The sequence below is a fragment of the Rhineura floridana genome, chromosome 10 (assembly GCF_030035675.1).
Source record: "Rhineura floridana isolate rRhiFlo1 chromosome 10, rRhiFlo1.hap2, whole genome shotgun sequence".
Taxonomy (NCBI): domain Eukaryota; kingdom Metazoa; phylum Chordata; class Lepidosauria; order Squamata; family Rhineuridae; genus Rhineura; species Rhineura floridana.
This window is the reverse complement of record NC_084489.1, coordinates 69605821-69628395: the sequence shown is the minus strand read 5'-3', so window position 1 is coordinate 69628395 and position 22575 is coordinate 69605821. Positions and strand designations below refer to the sequence as shown.

The following is a 22575-nucleotide window of genomic DNA, read 5'->3' as shown; positions in this document are numbered from 1 at the left end:
ATAACTCTGCATCAAATTCTGGAATTAAATATCTGTAAACTCCATAAGCTATTCAGTGTGGACACCAAGACCGCCCTAAAATCAATTCTGTTTCACACAAAACTGTTTTTGGTTCTGGTTTTTAAAAAAGGTAATTGCCATGCATGAAAATCATCCAAGTAACTATACACACCACCACATACACAGAGCAGAGAGTAAAAACAGTGAGGGAAATCCATCTTGTGGAGGATTAAACATACCCATGCTTATATATGAAAGCAACTATTACTGTACATGAATAGGTGGATTGAAAAGAGGCATAATGCAATCTTGGGGATTAAATAATGTGTCTGAGTCCTTAAGAAGGATGCAAACCTCCAGATAAATGACAGAATTAATATTATTCCTTGGGATTTTCCAGAAAATTGGAGTGCTTGAAGTTCTAAAAACAGGGAATCAAGTAAACATATTATGTCAAACAGATAGATTATGCAAATACTTGTGTCAAACTGAAAATGGACCACCGCATTCAAGCACACATAGACAAACCCTGAATCAGAAACTTAGTTTGTTCACATTAACAATCCAGATTTCACAACCAGTTGAAAGAGTGTTGAGAACAGGGTGTTTAATTTCTGCACTTTCTAGGGTGAGACCTAAGTGATGGTTCTTAAAGGCACATAATGCAGCAACTTTACTGAAGCTAAGTAGGTGCAGATTCAGGTGCCTAGAAATTACTGTTTTTAATGTATTTCTTTATTTATTTATTACATTTATACCTCGCCTTTCTTTTCATGCTAGAAACCCAAGGCAGCTTACATATGGTTCCCAGGCGGTCTCCCATCCAGGCACTGACCAGACCAGGTGCTGGCCTCATGTGCCTTCAGACCATAGCCTGACGGTTGTTGTAATTAAAGTTAATGGTTGTTGTAAGCTGCTACAAGCTCAGATGAAGTACAAAAGTAGGATAGATGTCGACTGCCAGAGGCAGAATGCCTCTGAATACCAGTTCCAAGAATCACAAGTGTGGAGAGTGCTGTGACACTCAGGTCCTGCTTGCAGGCTTCCCATAGGCATCTGGTTGGCCACTGTGAGAACAAGATGCTGGACTAAATGGGCCTTTAGTCTGATCCAGGAGGCCTGGGTCTCCTTTGTGCACTGGCTTGAGAGCAACTGAAGACAAGCAGGGTATACATTAATTTTAACTAAACTTAAAAATATTTCCTTGCAGGTGACTAGGCATGTAAGCTTTTAAATACTGGAAGAGATGTCTCTTTCCCTGCTCTATTTCTTTCTTTCTTTCATAAGGATGTCAGTTTGCCACAAAAGGCTTATATTGGGCAGGTGGGCCAGTAACTTCTGTAGACGTATTATCGAGGCTAATTTTGATGGCAACAAATAAAACTGAAAAAGTCTAAAGGCGATGCTAGGGTGGGGGGAAGCTCTAATAACGTTCCTGTGCTCCCATTTTATTTTCACCATTTCTCCAATTCCCCACTCATATTACTTCTATGCTCCCATACTTGCACATATTAAGAGTGCATATGTTGAATAGCCTGTGAACCAGCTGCGGTCTGCAAAGCAATTACTGGCTGGGCCCCACATCAGTCCTGTCTCATTTCACTTTAACTTTATGTCTTTATTTGGGTTTTGTATATAGTGCTGTAGTCATAGCTCAGTGGCATGCTTCACAATTGTGACTCCTTAACTCCTAATGCCACAAACTTGTTTAGAGAGCCTGTCCACCTGCAAAGGGGTTGGATTATGCAGTACAGCATAATTCCAGCTCCCCAGACCACAATGTGGAGAACAGAGATGACCCTGAAGATACAGGTTTACCGCATCTGCCATGTGAAGAGGCCACTGCTAATTTAACTTGTACCTATAACTTCATTCCCCATGCCCCAAGTGTGCCACATATCACTAATTTGATAGCAAACAGAAAAAGAAAAAAATCAGGGAAGCCCTTTCCTCCCACAGCCTTTTTTTCTTCCAGCAGAATCATGAGGTAATGGAAATTCTATTCATAAGAAGTGGGGGCATTAAGCTCAAGGTCACACTGTGAAAAAGCAAGCCGGTATAACAACAAAAAGTGCTTGTGATTTCCAGCTACTTGTATTCAAAGGCATACTGACCCTGACAATGGAGATTGAACACAGCCATCATGGCTAGTGGCCACTGATAGCCCTAATGTAAATGTACTGCCTTCAAGTCGATTCCGACTTATGGCGACCCTATGAATAGGGTCCTGAGGCTGAGAAGCAGTGACTGGCCCAAGGTCACCCAGTGAGCTTCATGGCTATGTGGGGATTCGAGCCCTGGGATTTATCTACTCCCTTTTTAAAGCCATTCAAGTTGGTTGCCATCACTAGAAATTCTAGGAGCAGATTCCATAATTTAACTATGTGCTATGTGAAGAATGACTTTTTTTGCCTGTCCTGAATCTGACAGAACTCTAGATGGTAGCAAGAGAAGATATGCTGCGAAACATGGGGGAAAACGCAGACTCCAAGTAATGTTATAATGGTGTCTAGGAATTTGAAGTTTAGACCTGTGCAAGAAAGGCCCCTAAACATTTCATCTTGATTCCTTGAAATCCATATGATCTTATGATGCCCTCCTCGTCCTCCTGTCCTTTGGACTGGGAAACATACTACAGTGAACAAGTGGAAGGGAGGAACATATGGAGTTAATTTATATCAGGGGTGGGAAAGCTTCTTAGCTCCATGGGCCAGATCATTATCAGGATCAGTTCTGCGGGGCAAATTTGACAGATGGGTGGGGCTGCCCACCTATCAATCACATGATGCCATGCACAAAGTCCTTTGAAGTTAGAAGTCTGGACTTCAGAAGAACCTTGCAAGGCACTGCTCAAGGGACGTTTTTATTTTCAATCGTTTTAGCAGGGGATCCCATGCAGGTGTTCAGGGAGGGGTGTGCATTAGAATCCCCCACTGAAAGGGAGGTTTTCTTCCTCATTATTTTAAGAGAGAATCCCACGCAGGTTTAGGTGCACCACCATGCCATACCAGCCCCACTTTTCATACGCTCCCTTCCCAGGGATCAGCTTTCCCCTCCAACTTCTGATTTAGCAATGAACCATCGTTTCCTGTTAGAGCTGAATAGCAGCTATATTTTGCCCTACATCAGAAGTGAAAGGGGAAATCAAAGAGCACAAGAGAAGGGTTTGGCATTTTGTTTGAACTTATATATTAAAAGGTGTATGCCAACGGATTTCTCAGTGCTTTTCAAACTACAAATACTGGAATTGCCAATGGGGGGGGGGGAGAGAGAGATTTGCTTTCTCCAGTGCGATTCTCAGCACTTTTTCTGATTAAAAAAAAGGTTTTACAGTCCTACACGGCTTGTGAACCTCCAAGCCGAACACAGACCACATCCATCCACCCTCTTTATGAAGTTTATCAAAACTCTTGAGGGACTGACATCCATAGCTGCTGAGAAGCACTCAGCTTGGTGCATTATGCACTCTGGTCAGTAAGATAAGACTTTTTTTTAAAAAAAGTAAAATATCCCATTCAGAGGTCTCTCTTATGAAGCAGTTGAGGTAGCAGGATATATGCCAGGGATTGGGATTATTCTTCACTTGAATACTGTGAACCAACCCCATAGGAAGCTGACTTAGACTGCATCAGATCAGTACCCATCTAGCTCAATGTTGTCTGCAATGACTGGAGCAGCTGTCTGGAGTTTCAGACAGGAATCTTCCCTAGGCTTACATAGAGATCTAAAGTGAACATGGGACCTTCTACATCCAAGGCATGTGCTCTGTCTCTGAGCCGTGGCTTGTCCCTCTATTTGAAAGCCCTGCATGAGAAAGGTGAAAGAGATATACAAATTCCATCTGTGATAATCCATTCAAGCAAGTTAACCATTGAAGTTGCAGTCATCAAACAATGAATGCACATGGGTGAATCAGGTGTAACTTCCACAAGCTTGAAATGCAGCAATGGCTACATTTCTGCAGAAGCACAAAAAACAAAATAATAAAGATCAATATCAAGGTTACCTGTACTTGTCAGCAATGACCCAACATTTTATAATATTCTCATCTTCCCCCCTCATGAAGTTTTCCCTTCAGGGGGCATGAAATTGACCAGGGAGCTATTAGCTCTCCAGAAGTTCAGATGGAGATATTTCCCAATGCTGTTACCCAAGATCCATTTGACTGGAGATGACAGGGATTGAACCTCAAACGTCTGACACACAAAGAATGCAGTCTTCTGTTGAGCTATCATCCCTCTTCAACAAAATCAGGGTTGTTGGAGGGGGTTCCTTCTCAGGAACCCCCTATACCTTTATATCAACAGCATTTGCTGCATCAAGGCAAATGTTATTATACCACCAAAGGAGAAGAATCACATTCTACAGCAGCAATCATGCGCTCGAAGCTTCTTTTACCCAGATGTAAGTAGGGTCACACTAAGATGTGAGAGAGGTAGATCTGTGTGTGTAAACCTGTATCTTCCACAATATGTAGAGAGGGAGTGCACCTAAAGCCAAATGGATGGCACACCATTAGCTCTGTCCTTGCTTGCACCTAACCACTCCATGGCAGGGAAGGTGGAGAAATTCAATTCAGTTTACATTTAAAGCAGAATTCGCATTTTCCAAAACTACTGTATGAGAACTGAAACACAGCTGTGCTTCAAAATTCACACTTATTCGAATTTTGCCAGGCAGTTCTCCAACCGATGTTTACAAAAATGCATGAATTAAGGGAAAATGTGCATAAAAATGAACATATTAATGAAAATTAACATACAAACATGCTTTATATTTACTGCTTGCAAAAATGTCTACATTCAAAACGGTCAAAACAACATAAAAATGTGTTTTGTAAGAAAATTGCAGACTAAAATTTTGAAGAATTTTCATGAGGGTTTTAAAAAAGAAAAATCATAAATTGCTGCAGAAATGTGGGGAACTGAATTTAAGAATGTAAAAATGAGAAACTGAAATTGACAGATCTGTCCATCCCTACCCCACAGTTGGTTGGTCTCTCTCTAGCAAGGCTCACTCCGTAGAGGTGCCTGGCTGGGAAAAGTAATCTCAGACAGTCTTCATGGAGATAAACCTATGCCGTGCAGCAATTACAGAAGAGCAGCCTTCCCACAAGTCTAACAACATCTGGAGACCCAAGACTGGGGAAGGCTAAAATGGAGTATGGCTGAGGACACAAAACCCTAAGAAGGCTCTACCGGATCAGGCCAGCATCCTGTTCTCGTAGCAGCCAACCAGATGCCTGTGGGAAGCCATGTTCCAATCCTCAGTCAACCATGAAACTCCCTGGGTGACCATCTCAGAGACTAACCTACCTCTCAGGGTTGCTGTTATGTAAAACATGAGTGAGCTATGTGCACCACCTCTTTTGATAGTGGGGTGAGATAAAAAAGCACCAAACTAATGACAGAATAACCCACAGGCTTGGGGAGGCTTCAGCACATACACAGATCTGCTACCTTCATGTCTAATCTGGCTCCAATTGAAGCCCCAAAAACTCAGCTGACACCAAAACTTTGCTGGTGGGTTATGTTTGTTGTTGTTGTTTGTTTTTGCCACAAGGCTTTGACAACTACAAACAGAGGTGTAGTCGTCCAGGGTCTCAGGGGGTCTTAGACCCTTTACTTGTTTTGGAGCAGGGCCCCAGCAGGGTCCCTATGTCTGCTGTATCCTGCAAGGCAATCAGCATAAAGAAGAGTGTGTTAGCCACTGAGAAGAGTCTTCTCAGTAGCTAACACTCTCCCCTTTCATGCTTATTGGCTCTTGGGGATATCTGTTGTTGTGGGAGAAGGCATTAACAAGGATCTTATTCTCAACTCAGCAGCAAAAAAAGAGGAGGGGGTGGCTGTGACTAACATGAAGAGACCCTGCATTTCTGAACTTGCCACTTACACTACTGAGTACAAATAAGACAACAAATGCTGACTAACAGCACAATCCTATGTATGTTTACTCAGAAGTACCACTTTGTTTTATGTAAACTATGCCCAGGTAAGTGTGCATTTGGCTGCATCCTGGAAACCTTTATTTCTCTTGCTTATATCTTCAGCAGCTTCTTCAGCAATATAAAGGCATTACAATTCCCATTTCTAGAAATGACAGGGGGTCAACAAAGGTTTGCACATATTTTATTTTTGCAGCCAAGGGAATCTCTACTGGTTTGTGTCAAGCAAAGGCAAAGCTATTCAGCAAGCTTATACACCATCATATCTTTTAGCAAGCATTCCAAGCTTACACAGCGAGCTCCAACCAAGGATGGATTAGCCCAGCATGATTTACACAGCGAGGGTGCTTGTCAGAATTACTGCTAGCAAGAGGAATGCTCTTAACAGCAGGTAGGCTTAGGAAGCAGCACAGACAATTTGGGCAATTTCCCACAAGGGCCTTGTTTTGATAATCATATGGAAGTTACCACTCTTGACACATTGCGGGGGGGGGGGAAGCAAGAATCACAAAAGGAAAGAGAAAATGGATGCCATTTTCTGCATACAACACTGGTTTGCACTTTTGCTTCATTTCACCATTCTCATATAAACCTAAAAAGAACATCAATTGCCAGCAGCAGGCAGAGACGCAAAAACCAGCCCACTGCCGTCAGAGATCACAATTTTTTTGCTGCCCTTGGTAGTCAAGCCGAACATTTTGGAAGCTTCCCCCCCACTCCACCAGAGCAGAAAAGGAGGCTTGATGCCCTTGATAACACAGTGGCCAAACTGGTCCCAGCCTTCCTTCCACCTTTGGAGTGGGACAGGGGCGGGATTACAGGACAATTGCCACAACAACCTCCCACCTACTTCTGGGGAGGAAGGAAGGATGGTCACACTCATCAGACAGCTAGAGTCACACTCCTCATGATGAGTGGAAACATACTATTTTTATTTATTTTATTTGTTAAATTTTTATACCGCCCCACTAGCATAGCTCTCTGGGCGGTGTACAACAGAAAGTATATACAATAAAATCACATAAATCGGTACAAAAACATATATATATAAATCCACTAGCCATCAGGTGCCACAGCTGGAACTCTGCCCATCAGGTATGGAGGCTTTGCAGTCACAGGGCTGCTAGCCAGAGGAGGAAACTGCAGGCCCATCAAGCTGAAACATTTGCACCACAGCCCAGAATCTTAGGGGCTGGGCAATCAGGTGATACCGATCAGCCAATCCTGCACCACCCAGTGATCTAAAGCTCATAAATCTGCCCACAGTCCCTCAGTATGGACAATATTGGCAAAGGAGGCCACTAGCTTCTCCCACCCTTCGTCCTCTTGCCTATCCAAATGCTACAAAGTATTTGCCTACTTGTGGACAACCATAAACCTGCATGTCCAAAAGACAAATTACCTTTGACCATTTGTGCATATCCCATGAAACTGCGCAGAGGTGGAAAGAGGCTGTTGAAATATCCAGTGATGTACCAAGGAGGAAGTGAACGAAACATATCTCCAGGAAAGAGTTATGAAATGTAGCTGTGCTCCAACATCTCTCCATCTAGCACAACTCTCATCAATGTCAAAGGGGATTGCAAAGGAAACATCCCTAGTGGATTCTGTCCCAAGCACACTCAAGGAAGGTGTCAAGAATCGCATCTTGACTGGGCCCCTATAATGCAAAACAAAAGCAGCAGCAGTCTAAAATTCAAGAGGAAAAGTGCCTGGTGATTTCTCTCAAGCCCACTAAGTATAATTGGCCAGTAAAGGGACCTGTGTTTATTTTTAGTTACTTTTTTGTTTTAGAAATAATCACACACAAAAACATCAAATGCCTATACATAAAACCCTTGGGACCACCATTCAAATACCTTTAAGGAAAAACTAAGACCAACATAGTAGATGGGGAGTCTCATATTTAAACTTGCCTCACTCACTGTAGACATTAAAGGAGGTCAGTAAGTCATCTGTAGCAAGACTTGATAGTTGCAATGACGAACTCTGATTGAAGATACAAGTCGCCAGGCAAGCTATATTGAAATGAATGTGCGGTAGAAATATCTAGCAGACTGCACAACACAGACAGGGCTCTTGCTTGTGACGTCTAAATAAAACCATTTTTCAAAATGACTATCAAAACAGTATGCAGTGTTGTCCAGGGCAGCCTGGCTTGCACAAAGCTTTACTCAGCTTTCTCAATGTGAATACTATTTGTTATTTTAAAAGTGGTGGCGATGGTGGGGGTAAATATTAAGAATGAAAAGTCCTGGGTAGTGTCACCCTGGAACAGAAGACAAAATTATTCAGCTGATATGAACTCCTGTGAAATCTAAATACACAATTCCTTGAATGGGCCCAGAGACAGACAGCCTTTTCTGCTGGGCAAAAACAATAGTCTTTAGTACCAATGACGGCAAACAGAGTTATATATTTATTTCAACCCTAGCTTCCTAGAGTCACCCAAGAAACACCACCATCTCTTTCCAAAAGCAACAGGCAAGAAGTTGAAAAAGTATTCAATGTTAGTCCTATTCACAATTGACCAACTGAAGTTAATAGGCATGAGTAACTTAGGTTCATTAATTTCAGCAGTTAAACTCTGAGTAGGATTTAGTTGCATCCAATCCACTATCTGTATTTTTTAGCTAATATTCCTACTAAATTTGTTAGACATTGTACAGAAATACAGGTGCGATACAGTTTCTGCCCTCAGGGCTTACAGATGAAGACACATGAAACAAAGGGGAAGGCAGGGAGTCGTTACGCAGTGGGGTGGAGCATCTGCTTTGCACACAGAAGGTCCCAAGTTCAATCCCCGCCATCTCCGGGGAGGGCTGGGAAAGACTCCGTGTCTGAAATCCTGGAGAGGCACTGCCAGTCAATGCCAACAGTAGTGACCTAGATGGACCAATGGTATGACTCAGTATAAGGCCACTTCCTACGCTTGCTATATGGGATGATAGGGATTCATCAAGGAATAGTAAGGATGCATACTAGGACAGCAGCAGAAATCACTGAAAAGGTGAGTCCAGAATGGACAAGGAAGCCCTTGTTAATAGACTTTTCAGTCAACAGATATTTTGCCTACCTGTTTATTATTTCTTTGCCCCAGGCTTAATACTAGCATTTAACTGATGATTATTCTGAAGGGCCTGATCCATCAGGCCACTATCGGACTCCCTAAAAATTCACAGCTCCATTTCTTGCCCCACCAAAAACCTACTTTGTCCTGTAGGTATTTTGAAAATCACAAGTTTGCAACCCTATTTGTGGAAGCAGGAGGTCCGAAGGACAAACTCTGAGGAAGGCCATTCCAGGCTGAGAAAAAACAGCGTGGAAGAAAGCAGGAGTGGGAGACTTCAACCCAAAAGGAGACCAATAAGAGAGGATGCTCTTACCCAGATCATAGCCAAGGACTGATGTTGGCATTCTCCTCATAATGAAAATGCAGGTCTATCCTCACTATTTAATCTTTGGAAGGGGCAATCATGTAGCATAGGCAGTGCCCATTCCTAGCATTCACCAGCTGGATCATTGCTTTGTGATCCCAGGAAGGTGGAACAATCAGCAGGGAAGACCAGGTAATTTCTTGGTGCTAGAGCCACACATTCACCGCTAAGCGCCAGCAGCAGGTGCTCACTCATCCCAGTGCCCACTAGTTTCACTAACTTACAGGATAATGTGAAAATCAGCCCCATGTTTACTTGAACAGGGGAGGAGGAAGGTGGCATGTGCTGAAATTATTAGATAGCCTCCATTGTGTGTGAGGGGGAAGTCACAAATCATGCTCCTGGCACTACCGGGCTCTCACAGTCATCACATTCTCTAATGAAGAGAGATTTGACAATTAATGTTGTGGCCAAAGGGCAGAGTGCTACTTTCAGCAAGTACACAGTCAGGGTATTGTCAGGCCCAGGATGCGACTCAGGAACCAGACCAGAGGTTGTAGTTAATTCGTGTTTTATTAGAGTAATGTCCAACAAAGACTGCGCTTTCTCATGAAGCAATACAGGGATACAGGTCCTGCGGCATTGGGAGAAAGTTGACAGAGCAAGGGGCTGCTTCCCGCCTGTTCTTTAAGAAGGGGCTAAACGGGCGCGCAACCTTTCGCTCCTCCTTAACTCCCCCTCAGATACTGCCCGCCTTCCCCCCCTTCTCTCCTGTCTTTTCAACCGTCTGCGTGTGCGTGGTGAGGGGGGAGGCATCACCTCCTCCTCTTCTGAAGTGTCCGATTCCCCTATGGGTGATAAAGGAGGAGCTGAGGGTAAACCATCTCTCCGCCTTTCTGCTGTGATCAGCCCTCCCTCTTGCTCTGAGCTGCAGAGAAGGGAGGGCCTGGGAATGTCTGGGGGGGATTCTAAAACTTCAAGGCTCTCAGGCTCCCCGTTGCTAGGCGACCCTATCTCTGGCATGTCCTCTGTTTCGGCTTCGCTCCACAGAGGGTAAGTTCCTCCCTCCTCCCTCTGCCAGCCATTTGAATCCTCTTCTGACAACCCCCCAGGAGCCCAGCTCATCCTCCCGACAGGTATACTGGGCATACAGTCTCAATTTCACCGTACATTTCCTGGTGTACACAGCTGACAGCAATTCCTTTCTTGCTAGTACACGAGTTTAGTACATCTCGACTTACAACATGTATTATTTGACTGAATTATTGATTGACTGATCTGAAAGACTTATCAATTGCTAAACATCACAATACCAACACAGCAGGCCACAAAAAATATATAAAACAAGTAAAAACAAATGCAACAGTTCTCAAAAAAAATACTGCCTGAGAGTAAACTCATCTTTGTCAGAAATCCTGTAAAAATAAAGGTTCTTAAAAGGTAAAGGTGTCCCCACACTTGTAGTGGGAGTTGTTTCCGACTCTTAGGGTGACGTCTTGCGACGTTTACTAGGCAGACCGTATATATGGGGTGGGATTGCCAGTTCCTTCCCCGGCCTTTCTTTACCCCCCAGCATATGCCAGGTACTCATTTTACCGACCACGGATGGATGGAAGGCTGAGTGGACCTCGACCCCTTTTATCGGAGATTCGACTTCCTCCTTCCGTTGGAATCGAACTCCGGCCGTGAGCAGAGCTTCAGCTGCGTTACCGCCGCTTACCACTCTGCGCCACGGAGGATTTTTTTTTTTTATGTTTTATAAAGGTTCTTAGCAAGATGTATAAAACATCAGAGTCTAACTTCAATGGGCAGTGTGTTCCACAGAGCAGATGCCACTGCACTGAAGGACCTTGTCCAAACCACTATGGAATGAACCTCTGGCACCACAAGGAGCCCCTTCTCCCTGTAGATTACCACAGCGGATGGCAAGGTATATAGGGAATAAGGCAATCCCCCATATATCCTAGTCCCAAATTGTTTAGGGCTATATACGCCAACAATAAAACCTCAAAATTTGGCCCGGTAGCATATCATCAGTCAGTGCAGTTCCTTCAGCATGGCTGTTACATGTTGACAGAAGACAACCCCAGCCATAAGACAGGCTGCCATATTCTGCACTAGCTGCAGCTTCTGGACCAAGCCTAAGGGCACATGTACACATAAGAAAGTGCATGTTCACACAGGGAAAAAACCAAGCATGCCTGTTTAGAACACTGGGCACAACAAGCCCAGAAAACTCAAACTTCTAAACAATTGTAAACATATGTGCAGCATTTAATAAAAGCAGTTATACATGTACTCTTGCTCACAGCAAACCATAGGGCACATTCACATTAGTTTACACATGGAGGCCATTTTTATAAAAACTGACCATGTTTAAATGTAAATGCACTGCCTTCAAGTCGATTCCGACTCATGGTGATCCTATGAATAGGGTTTTCATGAGGCTGAGAGGCAGTGACTGGCCCAAGGTCACCCAGTGAGCTTCATGGCTATGTGGGGATTCGAACCCTGGTCTCCTAGGTCATAGTCCAACACCTTAACCACTATACCATGTACAATACTGTAAATATAGTGGCTGGAACTGGTGAGCTAGGAGGTGCAGCAATAGCCCTGGAAAAGCAGTTAAGGAATTGAGCCCAGTGTGCCAGCAAATTGATTGAGCAATGTTACTTCATGAACATGCACTCTCTGGTGTTTGCACATAAGGAAATTGAGATGTACTAATTTGAATACCAGCAAGAAAGGAATTGCTGTCAAATGTTTCCACCAGAAAATGTATAGTGAACTCAAAGCTGTAGTTCCAGTATTCACTAACTGGGTACTTGGTAAACATAGCAGTCTTTTGTTTGGACCTAACAGTATTTATAATTTCTCCTAAGAGAACATGACAACCGGGAGAGCTACGTAGTGTCTGGGTCGGGGCAAGGCCAGGATGGGGGCGGGGGGTGCTAAGATGGCAGAGGGGCATGGACAGCACATAACTGGACATCGGGAGACAATAAACACACATCAGCAACAACCAAAAATAGGGAGTTGCAAAAAATTCCACTAAATCCACTATCAAGACTATACACAACCTAGGAGATTGCCTGTCTCCACCAGCTCAGCAACAGAGGAGAAGGCTGTTAACAGGTCTGTCACTGCAGCTCCCAAAGGATTCTTGTGTTTTTTTTAAAAAAAAATCTATTCCAACGTAAAGGGAAAAAGAAGCATCAATTTTGCTTTCTTTACATTCTCAATAACCTTGCCCAGAGCAAAATGCAAAGTGCCTACAGAGAAAAGTGAATAAATTTTAATCTGTGCTGGCAAGCTCATGCACTAACACAACTGAAGGAGAAACTTTTCCCCCCTCAAAAAAAGATAGCCAAGCAAAAGTCAGCATTAGGCCCTTTAGCATAAAATAAATGCATCCAGAAAGGAAATTAGTAATCAAGTCCAAATTTAAACTGGTTTTCAAACAGAGCCCTCTCTTGTTATCTTCCTTTACATTAGCAAGAAAGCTCAACGTAACATGGCAGAATTGTGTTTACAAGCATCTCCATTTACAGTAAACTTTCCCAGTACTCATGCAAAGTGACAGAGAGAGACAGCACATGTACTATTACTGATCATTTGGAAATTGTGAAGAGGTCTCAAGAATGCAAGAACAATATGCTAACAGACGTCCAGACCCATACATCACTGAATCAGTAGTGCACAAGGGAAACTTCAAAGGGAAACAAACGAACTTTGCTCTGGTTGCTACCCCTTCACTCTTCAACTTCCCTGTTTTCCCCATACTGACACTCCTACAAGTGGATAAATGCAACTATATACCATCATATATATCATCTCTTTTATGAAAAACTGCTTCACAACGGATAATGGCATGATACACTGAATAACCATTTAGGCATTGCTGCTTGCTTTTTCTGACGTACCCCTACATATCCTTAATAACTAACAAGAGCAGCAACGGGTCAACAGTCCCTTTTTTTAATGGATTAGCTATCTTCATTTTATTGCTCCTTCCTCCAGGAACAAAAACTGAAGTTTAAGCTGGTGATAGTCCTCAGCTCTCAGAGCAATTGTTGTGTGAGCAACACTACCACCAAGGGTTCAGGTGCTTCGGCCCATTATGGCCTTCAGCTCAGGAGAACCATGCAAAGCAAAGCAGATACAGGCAGGCAAGACAGAAGAAAAAAATAATCCAAAGGTCAAATCCCCCCTCCGCTCCCAAGAAAATCTAACTAACCCCAAATTGGAATACATCATTTATACTAACCAGCTTCACACACTTCGTCTAGCTGAAACCATAAGGTCCAAATGGGCCTAACCATCTGGTTCAGATAGGTAATGATGATTTTTGTTTAACATACACAAGTAGTGGGGCTGGAGCGAGGTTGATGGCCAATTTTATCATTTATCATATAATTAATGTTTGCTTTGTCAATCCTATTTGTAATCACAATGATCATTATGATGTCAGTGTTACTAGTTCATATTTTTATCATTTTAGTCTTAGTCTATCTCATCATTAACCATCAGTAGGCATATAAGCATAGAATTATAGTATTATAAGATAATGAACAGATAGAAAATAAAATAAGGATAATATCTGATAATATTTGAAACTATAGCACCATAAAGTAACTTAAAATATCTTTTGATATATATTTGCATAAGCTTAATGGTGTTATAGAAATGATTTTATGAAAGAATTGAAAAGTGAACAATTGGACTTTAATATATAGATATATGCACACACATATATATACATATACATATATATATTTAAGTTCAATTGTTTAATTTTCCATTCTTTCATATAATTATTCCTATAACACCATTAAGCTTTTGCAAATATATATCAAAATATATTTTAAGTTACTTTACATTGCCGTAGTTTCAAATATTATCCTTATTTTATTTTCTATCAGTTCATTATCTTATAATACTATTAAGCTTTGTACATCAGTAACCTGGTGCATTCGTTTGAGTTATAGTTTAGAGTTTATTTTCTGTGGTCATCCCTTACTCTTTATTCCACTGAGTTGGTGTGGAGCAAATTGAGCCAGGATTGAAGAATCCAATGAAGGTTTATGCCAGAGGTTTGTCTGGCAACTTCATTGTACAGTTTTCGGCGAATGCTGAAGACACTCATCTTTATCCTGGCCTTTGACACCCAAGACATATATTTTAGGACCCACTCTTTTTGTGATATTGTGATTTTAGGTTGTTTTTAACTGTTTTTTATGATGTATTTTAAAACTGCTGTGACCCACCTAGGGACCTTTGGATGAAGAGCAAACAATAAATCTAAATAATAGAATCATAGAAGAGTAGAGTTGGAAGGGGCTTATAAGGCCATCGAGTCCACCCCCCTGCTCAATGCAGGAATCCAAATCAAAGCACACCTGACAGATGGCTGTCCAGCTGCTTCTTGAATGCCTCCAGTGTCGGAGAGCCCACTACCTCTCTAGGTAATTGGTTCCATTGCCGTATGACTCTAACAGTTAGGAAATTTTTCCTGATGTCCAGTCGAACTCTCGCTTCCTGCAACTTCAGCCCATTATTCCGTATTCTGGGACGATCGAGAAGAGATCCCAGCCCTCCTCTATATGACAACCTTTCATGTACTTGAAGAGTGCTATCGTATCTCCCCTCAGTCTTCTCTTCTCCAGGCTAAACATGCCCAGTTCTTTCAGTCTATCCTCATAGGGCTTTGTTTCCAGTCCCCTGATCATCTTTGTTGCCCTCCTCTGAACCCGTTCCAGTTTGTCTGCATTCTTCTTGAAATGCAGAGACCAGAACTGGATGCACTATTCAAGATGAGGCCTAACCAGTGCTGACTAGTACTTCACACGATTTGGAAACTATACTTCTGTTAATGCAGTTAATAAGTTCTGTTAATAAGTTGGTGTGAAGTGCATGGGCCCTGATTGGATCTCCTGATTCATACCCACGTCATCCAAATGCAGCCAAATTAACCAAGCATGTTCACTTATCCATTTCCAAACATTCTCTTGTCTAGTTCTTCAAGATTACAGATATACCAACAGCTTTACACCTTGTCTGCATATGCCTGGCCCAGATCTCTAACTGAAATAATACCCTAGATATACAATTTATTATTATAACTGGAGTTCATTCAATAGTCAACTCCAAGGAAATATACAAATATCAATAAGCAGCAATGAAATGCTTATATTTCCAGATGATGAAGCCACACCCATTTTTTTCTGGGTATAAGATGAAGACTGTACTGTATCAGTACTTTGGAGGACTATAACAATCTTGATTGCTTGACATTAATGACACATTTACTACTCCTCTGACCTCAGTGGAGTTTTAAACACATACATACGGAGTATGTTGCAACCCAATCTAATTGAACATTCTTTTTTAGTAAAATTTCTTTAAGAAAACCATGCAAGGACTGCAAAACAATCTGCTACTTGGGGCATTTTATTGACTGATTGATTGATTGATTGATTGATTGATTGATTGTATTTGTATACCGCCCCATAGCCGAAGCTCTCTGGGCAGTTTACAGTAAAGACATTTAGTCTTTTATATCCAGTTCAGCATGCCTAAACTCTTATTCTGCCCTTTATCAAAAAGGTTCCCACATACTTGGTTAAAGGAAATAAACTGCCTCTGTCTAGCAAATAAATCATTTTGAAAAACAATCCCCTGTAAAGAGTTCTTCCACCAAGCACAGAAAATTTAACATCTGACTGACACGGCATAAAAAAAGTAGGGTTGAGTGGGTTTTATTAGAGGCACAGTTATATGGGATACAGTTTTCTGATCTGGAATCTGAAAATGAAAGTTGTGATCTAGCAGTATTAATGCTTCACTGCAAGCACAACAGAGGAAGATATGGCATTAGATCTCAAATTATGATGCTATTAATAGTTTCAAGCCAACCCCACAAGCCACATCTGGCACTGTTCTATGGCTACAATATCCTGGTGAGCTTATGACATTAGGGCAACATCACAGATAATGACACCAAAGCAGGGTAGAAATCATTGCACCTAATCTTAAATGCTAATTTGCTAGCCCTGCAGCTAACAGGATCATGCTGCAAGAACATTCTAAGGATCAGATTATGCTTTAGCAAGTTGATATCAGCATTAATCCCCTAATTAATGGAATTTATATAGTAGAACAGTTGATGTTAGCAAAAGCCAGAGAAGGCCTGCATTTGTTGAGCACAGCCAGTTGAACACTTACCAAAAAAAGGTCATAATTGTGGGAAATATCACTTAAAGAACATGGGGGAAATGCCATAAATTTGGGATGGACTAAACTTTGAACGTTATTGTCAAGCAGTGATTTTTCTCTTCAATAGTCAATGATAAAGAGTAACCCAAGTAAAAGGGCATGGTTAAACAAATTCTTCCATTGTGAGAATGTGTAGGAATTCTGAGGTTTCAAGCTTCGATCAGTTAGCGAAGCAAGAATTATGGTATCAATCCTGTTTAAGCAATTGCATAAGAAACAGAATTTGTCTTATGGCATTCTATAAGCAGGCTAGCATCTCTATCCAGGAAATTGCCAATAGTTCTGACTGCAGAATGAAAGAATCACAGCACTATACCTGCTTGAGAAACAAAGATGTGTTACCCTTCTGTCTCTTGATAAACACCAAGCTTTGAGGTACTAAACCTAAAGTAAGCCTATTGGTATCAGGGACAAGGAAAGAATGCATTAATTAATTAATAATTAAAACTGTGACATATTAAAAGAAGATATATCAGAAAATACTCTTATGTTACTGAGCTATTGAAATGAAACAAAACCCAACATTTATTTTCATCGATTTGATTTTGCTTTTTAACTTTTTTTTTTTTACATTATCTCCTGGGTTTAATAATCTCACATATAATAAAAACTTGAAGAATTCATTAGCTGGGAAGAGAGCTCAGGCCAGGCTACACCCTTACCTCTACTTTCATTCAAAATTAACCCTGAATACTGTGGCTTTTGGCAAGGGGTCATATCAAGTCAAGCATAAATTATTTTGCAAAACATACACAAAACCATATTCAGAACTACCACTTTACCTTGAAAGGGTACAAAATAAATACTACACAGCACTGAACACACTTGTATGAAAGATGGTTAGGTTTTTTTCCCATTAGCATGCTATAAAAATGCACTCATTGCAAATCTGACCAATTCTGATGTTGCAGTGATAGAATTAATCACTCTGAGGTCAATCATTGGTCCTTTCACTAATAACAATTAAGCATGCTTGTCATCTATTCCTTTGTGACCATTTTTTCACAACCCCAAGTGTATTCCATACTACTACTACTACTACTACTACTACTAATAATAATAATAATAATTCAATACCTGACACTTTAGCCAATATCCACCCACTATTTAGAAACAACGTCCCCAATATTTCCAGTCAAGCCATAGAACACAGGGAAATAAAGTGTTAAAATAAAATCTCGTGTAAGACAAAGATGAAGCACCCATGTTTTTAAAATACAGAAACACATGCCTGGACACACACACTTTTAAAAGAACTGACTAAATTCCAGTTAACCAATGCAAAGGACACACACTTGACTAGACAGGCAAGTCAGAGTTTCCTCATACTTTTCAAGTAGCCCTGTGATTCCAACACAAGTGTTCCTATTCTATTACACCGATGCCCTGTCAACCAGTGCAGGGGAAGGCATTGCTTAACATTGCCCCAGGAGAACCTGTCCAATATCTATCTGTAAATGTTGCCATCCAGTACATGTCTACTCAGAAGTAAGCTCCACTGGGATCAATGGGACTTACTCCCAGGTAAAGTGTATTGGATTGAGCCTAAGTTTCTCAGTGAAATTTAGTACAAACCAGGCTTTGTTTTGCTACATAAAATGAGAATGGTTATCCCCATGATAATAAATCATATTTGACGGACCATTCTTAAGCCTACATGACTGTATGAAATATGGAATATATATATATGAAATATGATTATACTTAGGAACTGAAGGAGGGGGGGGGTTGTATACTGCAATTGGCCATATGTGTCCATTATATGTATGCAGTCCAAAAGCATAGCATTCTTATGCATTACAGGCTATTCCACAGATGTACAGACAGGGCCAGCACCACAGGGCGGCCAGGTTGGGCCCTAGCTGATGGCACCTGTAGCTCCCATTCTGCGATCCACAGCAGCGGGGGGTCCTGCAACCCAACCCTACCATGGCACACGGAGAGGAAGCTCCCAGGCACCCCCCAATACAGACAGCGCAGGTTCAATAAGCCTGCCCGCACACCCCACCTTCCTCTCCCATCAGTGTGAATGCCATGCACTCTGTGCACGCATGTCTGCCATCACCCAAGATAGCTGTGGGAGTTTCCCTAAGGGGCTGACACCACCATCTTAGCTGATGGCAGCCCTGAGTGCTATGTGCTCACTTCTTTCACAACACACAAGAGGTAGGTGGGTCACACAGGTGGACTTATTAGCCCCACACCACCTGTGGGGGGGGGTTCCGCTACAGTGCCATGAGCCCAGGGCAGGCTGGTACCCAAGGGCCTAGTCATGCCTGGCACCGGCCCTGGTACAGACTGTAAAAGGATAGAAAAGAAAACCCATATTTTCTTGTTAGAGTATGCCCCATAAAAGATAACAAGACTGAGTGAAATATATGTTGCCTAGAAACACATTGCCTTAACTATAAAAAGTAACTGAGGGTTTTTGGGGGTGGAGGAGGCGCTAAGGCAAGGACGCAGAGGCCTTCCCTTCTGAAGTATGAGAAGCAACACAGACAGCCCCAACACATGTCCATCTCCAAAAACAATTTGCCGGGGTGGCCTCTCATTTGGAAATAATAATATCTAAAAGCTTCTTTGCGAGTGCATCCATCAAAAACAGGAGCAACCTATGCCAGCAGCTCTCACAACAGAATGACACTGGCATTTAACATGTGGGTGGACGCCTGGCACAAGGTTAATTAAAAAAACCCCATGTTGCCACTTTCAAATAAAAGCGTCAGGAGCATGAGCTACTCAGGAGTCTGTGTGTGGAGAAAACTTTCTCAGATGGAGGAAGGAGAGGCGTATTCCAAGCCCTATCCTTTTACTCTAACCCCCCCCTCAAAAAAACTGCCTTTGCCAACCTAGTGCCCTCCATCAGATGGCTGGGGCAAATGGGAGTTGTAGTCCAAACAACTGGTGGGCACCAGATTAGGCAAGGCTGCCCTAAAACACGGACACTGAGATAAATCTCCCCCAGTGGATTGACATTGAGAACCGTCTTCCCCGTCTCTTCCCTACCTCACTGCATTGGGACAGGAATGACTTTAGCGGTCAAACTACAAAAAGATTTGCAGGGTCTCCCTCACTTTCATTTTCTAGCCAAAAAAAAAGCAGTACAGGCGGGCCCCGCTTATACGGCAGGTTCCATTCCAGACTGCTGCTGTAAAGCGGAAATCATCATAAAGTGGAACCCATTGAGAATAATGGGCGCATCGTGTGAAAATGATGCAAAATGCCGCAAAAGCGCAAAACTGGCTTTAAAGTGGGGAATTGAAAGCCGCCGCATTAGCAGAACGCCGGAAAGTGAACCACCGGTAAGCGGGGCCCTACTGTATAGGAAAAAAAGAGCTGCCCCTCCACTTTCCATCAAATAAGGAATATTTCTCTTGGTAACACCATGTCACCCCACTCCTCTGTGGCCTAGCGTGAGGCAGAAATTTTGGACCACTCCTCTCCCCTCTTATACAAAACACTTGAGAGAGGGGGAAGTATTTTTATTTGTTTGTTTATTAAATTTATATCCCGCCCTTCCTCCCAGGAGCCCAGGGCAGCAAACTAAACACTAAAATTACTGGAAAACATCTTTTAAAAAGTAGTCAGAAATTACTCATCGCCCATCCATTTACCCCCAGGATGAAGGTTTACTTCCTTTCCCCTTTTGTATATGACAGGGCCTGTGGCCCTCCAGATGTTGGACTCCAACTCCCATCTGCCCTTGCCAGTACTGGGTAGCCCAACAACATCTGGAGAGGCACAGGTGCCCCCCCAATCCATGGTGTAAGGGGAAAGAATGTACTTACAGTGTTCCATTTAGCAGTTGCAGGTTTTGTTTATGAAGTAGGGTCCACAGAGCTGCACTGTCCAGCTCTGTGGTATATTGGTTAGGTCAACCATAGAGAAAACTTGCAGTGGGGGGAAGACATTCCCTTTCCACCTCCCTTCACAACTGCTAAACGGACAAAGGTAAGTTACCTTGACCCTGGGTCAAATTGTGGCCCCTGGTCTCTGACAACTGCCTCAGAAAATCTCAAGAGCACATGCCTATCCTCCTGGGCACAGCTCATAACAAAAGGCATTGTTTCCAGATTTGAGGAAAGGTGGCCACTCGCAGAAAACCACTAGTGACCTATGGAAGCTCACTAGTAACCCATGAGAAAAGGGGTGGCCTTACTTTTCATACCAAGGCATATTTCTTAGGTGGGAAGATCCAAAACTGATGCAAATCTACCACCAGGATTTCGGGAGGTGGGGACATATTGCTCCCGGTGACCTATGACCCCGCCACCACAGCAAGGCCATTTTACCACCAAGTACCCTTTGGTGAGAGGGATTCTGATGACTTTTTATATGTTGATATTGTTTATCTATTTATTGTTTGTTTTTAAATGTAGTTTAATGTTGCTTGTGAAAGCCGCCTCTGAAGGATTTGTATCCTGAAACTCAGTATATCAATAATTGCAATAAATAAATATAACTAAAACAAGGGAAAGGCCTCCAGCCTCTCTCTCTATGGTGGCCTTGGCTGTATAGTTAAGGGATCATTTGGAGCGACCAAGTGTGTTCCAGATCAAGCCCCCGCCCCAAAACATCAAAAAATAATCCGCTTATGCAACTGACAATCTGTAGCCCTTCAACACAACCCCAAAATCTGCCACATCAAGTGGGGCCTTGTCATCATGGGTAACGGTCAGGCCTACCCAAAGCACCCACCGCACACGCTTAGAGGCTATGCATCTGGAAACCATCACATGCTCAGAGTCACTCTTCTTTATTACTTTTTCAGGAGCCCTGATTTCTAGCTTTCATGGATATTTTAAAAAAAACAAGATGACCACTCAAAAGCTCAAGTTTTTATTCAGCTTTCTTTTCTTTTTAAAAAATCTTACTGGTTGCTTGATGCGTGCAGGGAAGCCTTACCATGTGCATGCAGGGAAAAGAGGGGAGAAGAGCATCTATCTTTCCCACGCGCACCCCACGAGCCCTCTTCCCCGCCGGGGTTTCTTTTTCTTACCGTCGATGTTTTCCCTGTCGCTGATGTGCTGCAGGTTACAGCCCGTGTCCTCCCGGCTCAGCTCGGTGTCGGGGCGGTAGGACTCCAGCCGGGAATGGGCATTCCTCCGCAGCTTGGGGCTGGACGACACGCAGCAGGAGGTCGTGTTGCCCATCTTCACTGCCGCCGCCGCCGCCGACGCCGGGACTGGCCAGCCAGCCGAGAGGCTGCAGCCAGGCGGGGGGAAAGAGGAGGGGGGAAAAGAAGGGGAGGAGGAGGAGGAAGAGGCAGTCACCAGTGGCGGTGAGTAGCCATCGGCGGCGCCGGCGTGGAAAACGACAAGCGCCGCTGGCGGACAAGACGACGGTGGCGACAGCGGCAGCAGCAGCAGCAGTGGAGCCTCCCGCCCGCCGTGCTCCCCGGCTGCTTCTCCGCCCCAAGGCTCATGCAAGCCGCCTTGCCCTGCCGCGCGGCTCAGTTATTCTGCCCTGGCATGCAGAGCTGCAAAGCCGGGCTATGCTTTTGCTGCAAAGCCACAGCCCCATTGCTCGCCGCCACTGTCGCCCTCCACCTCTACCGCTGGCTGGGACGGGCTTCGCTCCCCTGCTTACACCGAGGAGGAGGGGCAGGAGGGAATGGCAACGCTGCAGCCTTTCCCCCAGCAAGCAAGCGAGCACCAGGAACAAACCCCGAGGCTGCCTTTCGCGAGCAAAAAAAAAGAAACAAAAACGGTTCCGGTTCAAGTGGGTGGGAACGTCGGGCTCGCCACACGAACGAGGCGAGCGTGTACTTGCTCCGTCCCACAGCACCCAGCGACGCCGCGGCGCTTTTTTGCTGGCGCCTCACGTCGGGGGAAGCCCGGCCTGGCCCCGGGTGTTCTCCTGAAGCGCGGGAGGGAGGAGATTCCAGCTGCGGGCGAAGGGAAGCCTCTGCCGGACTCCCTGGAGAAGGCGAGGAACTACCGCCGTAGCGCCTCCTTCCTTCTGCCTGCTGCCCTGGAA

At 43.5% G+C, this 22575-nt stretch overlaps 1 protein-coding gene across 1 annotated transcript in view; it reads right to left on the bottom strand.

Moving 5' to 3' along the window:
• The window catches only part of CCNY (cyclin Y), a 143130-nt gene extending 120769 nt beyond the window's left edge, over positions 1–22361 (bottom strand). Inside the window, exon 1 of the mRNA XM_061586505.1 lies at positions 21596–22361. Coding sequence (XP_061442489.1) covers positions 21596–21749 — 154 coding nt within the window. The 5' untranslated portion in view covers positions 21750–22361. The remainder of the gene's footprint in view (positions 1–21595) is intronic.
• Between the last annotated feature and the right edge of the window lie 214 nt (positions 22362–22575).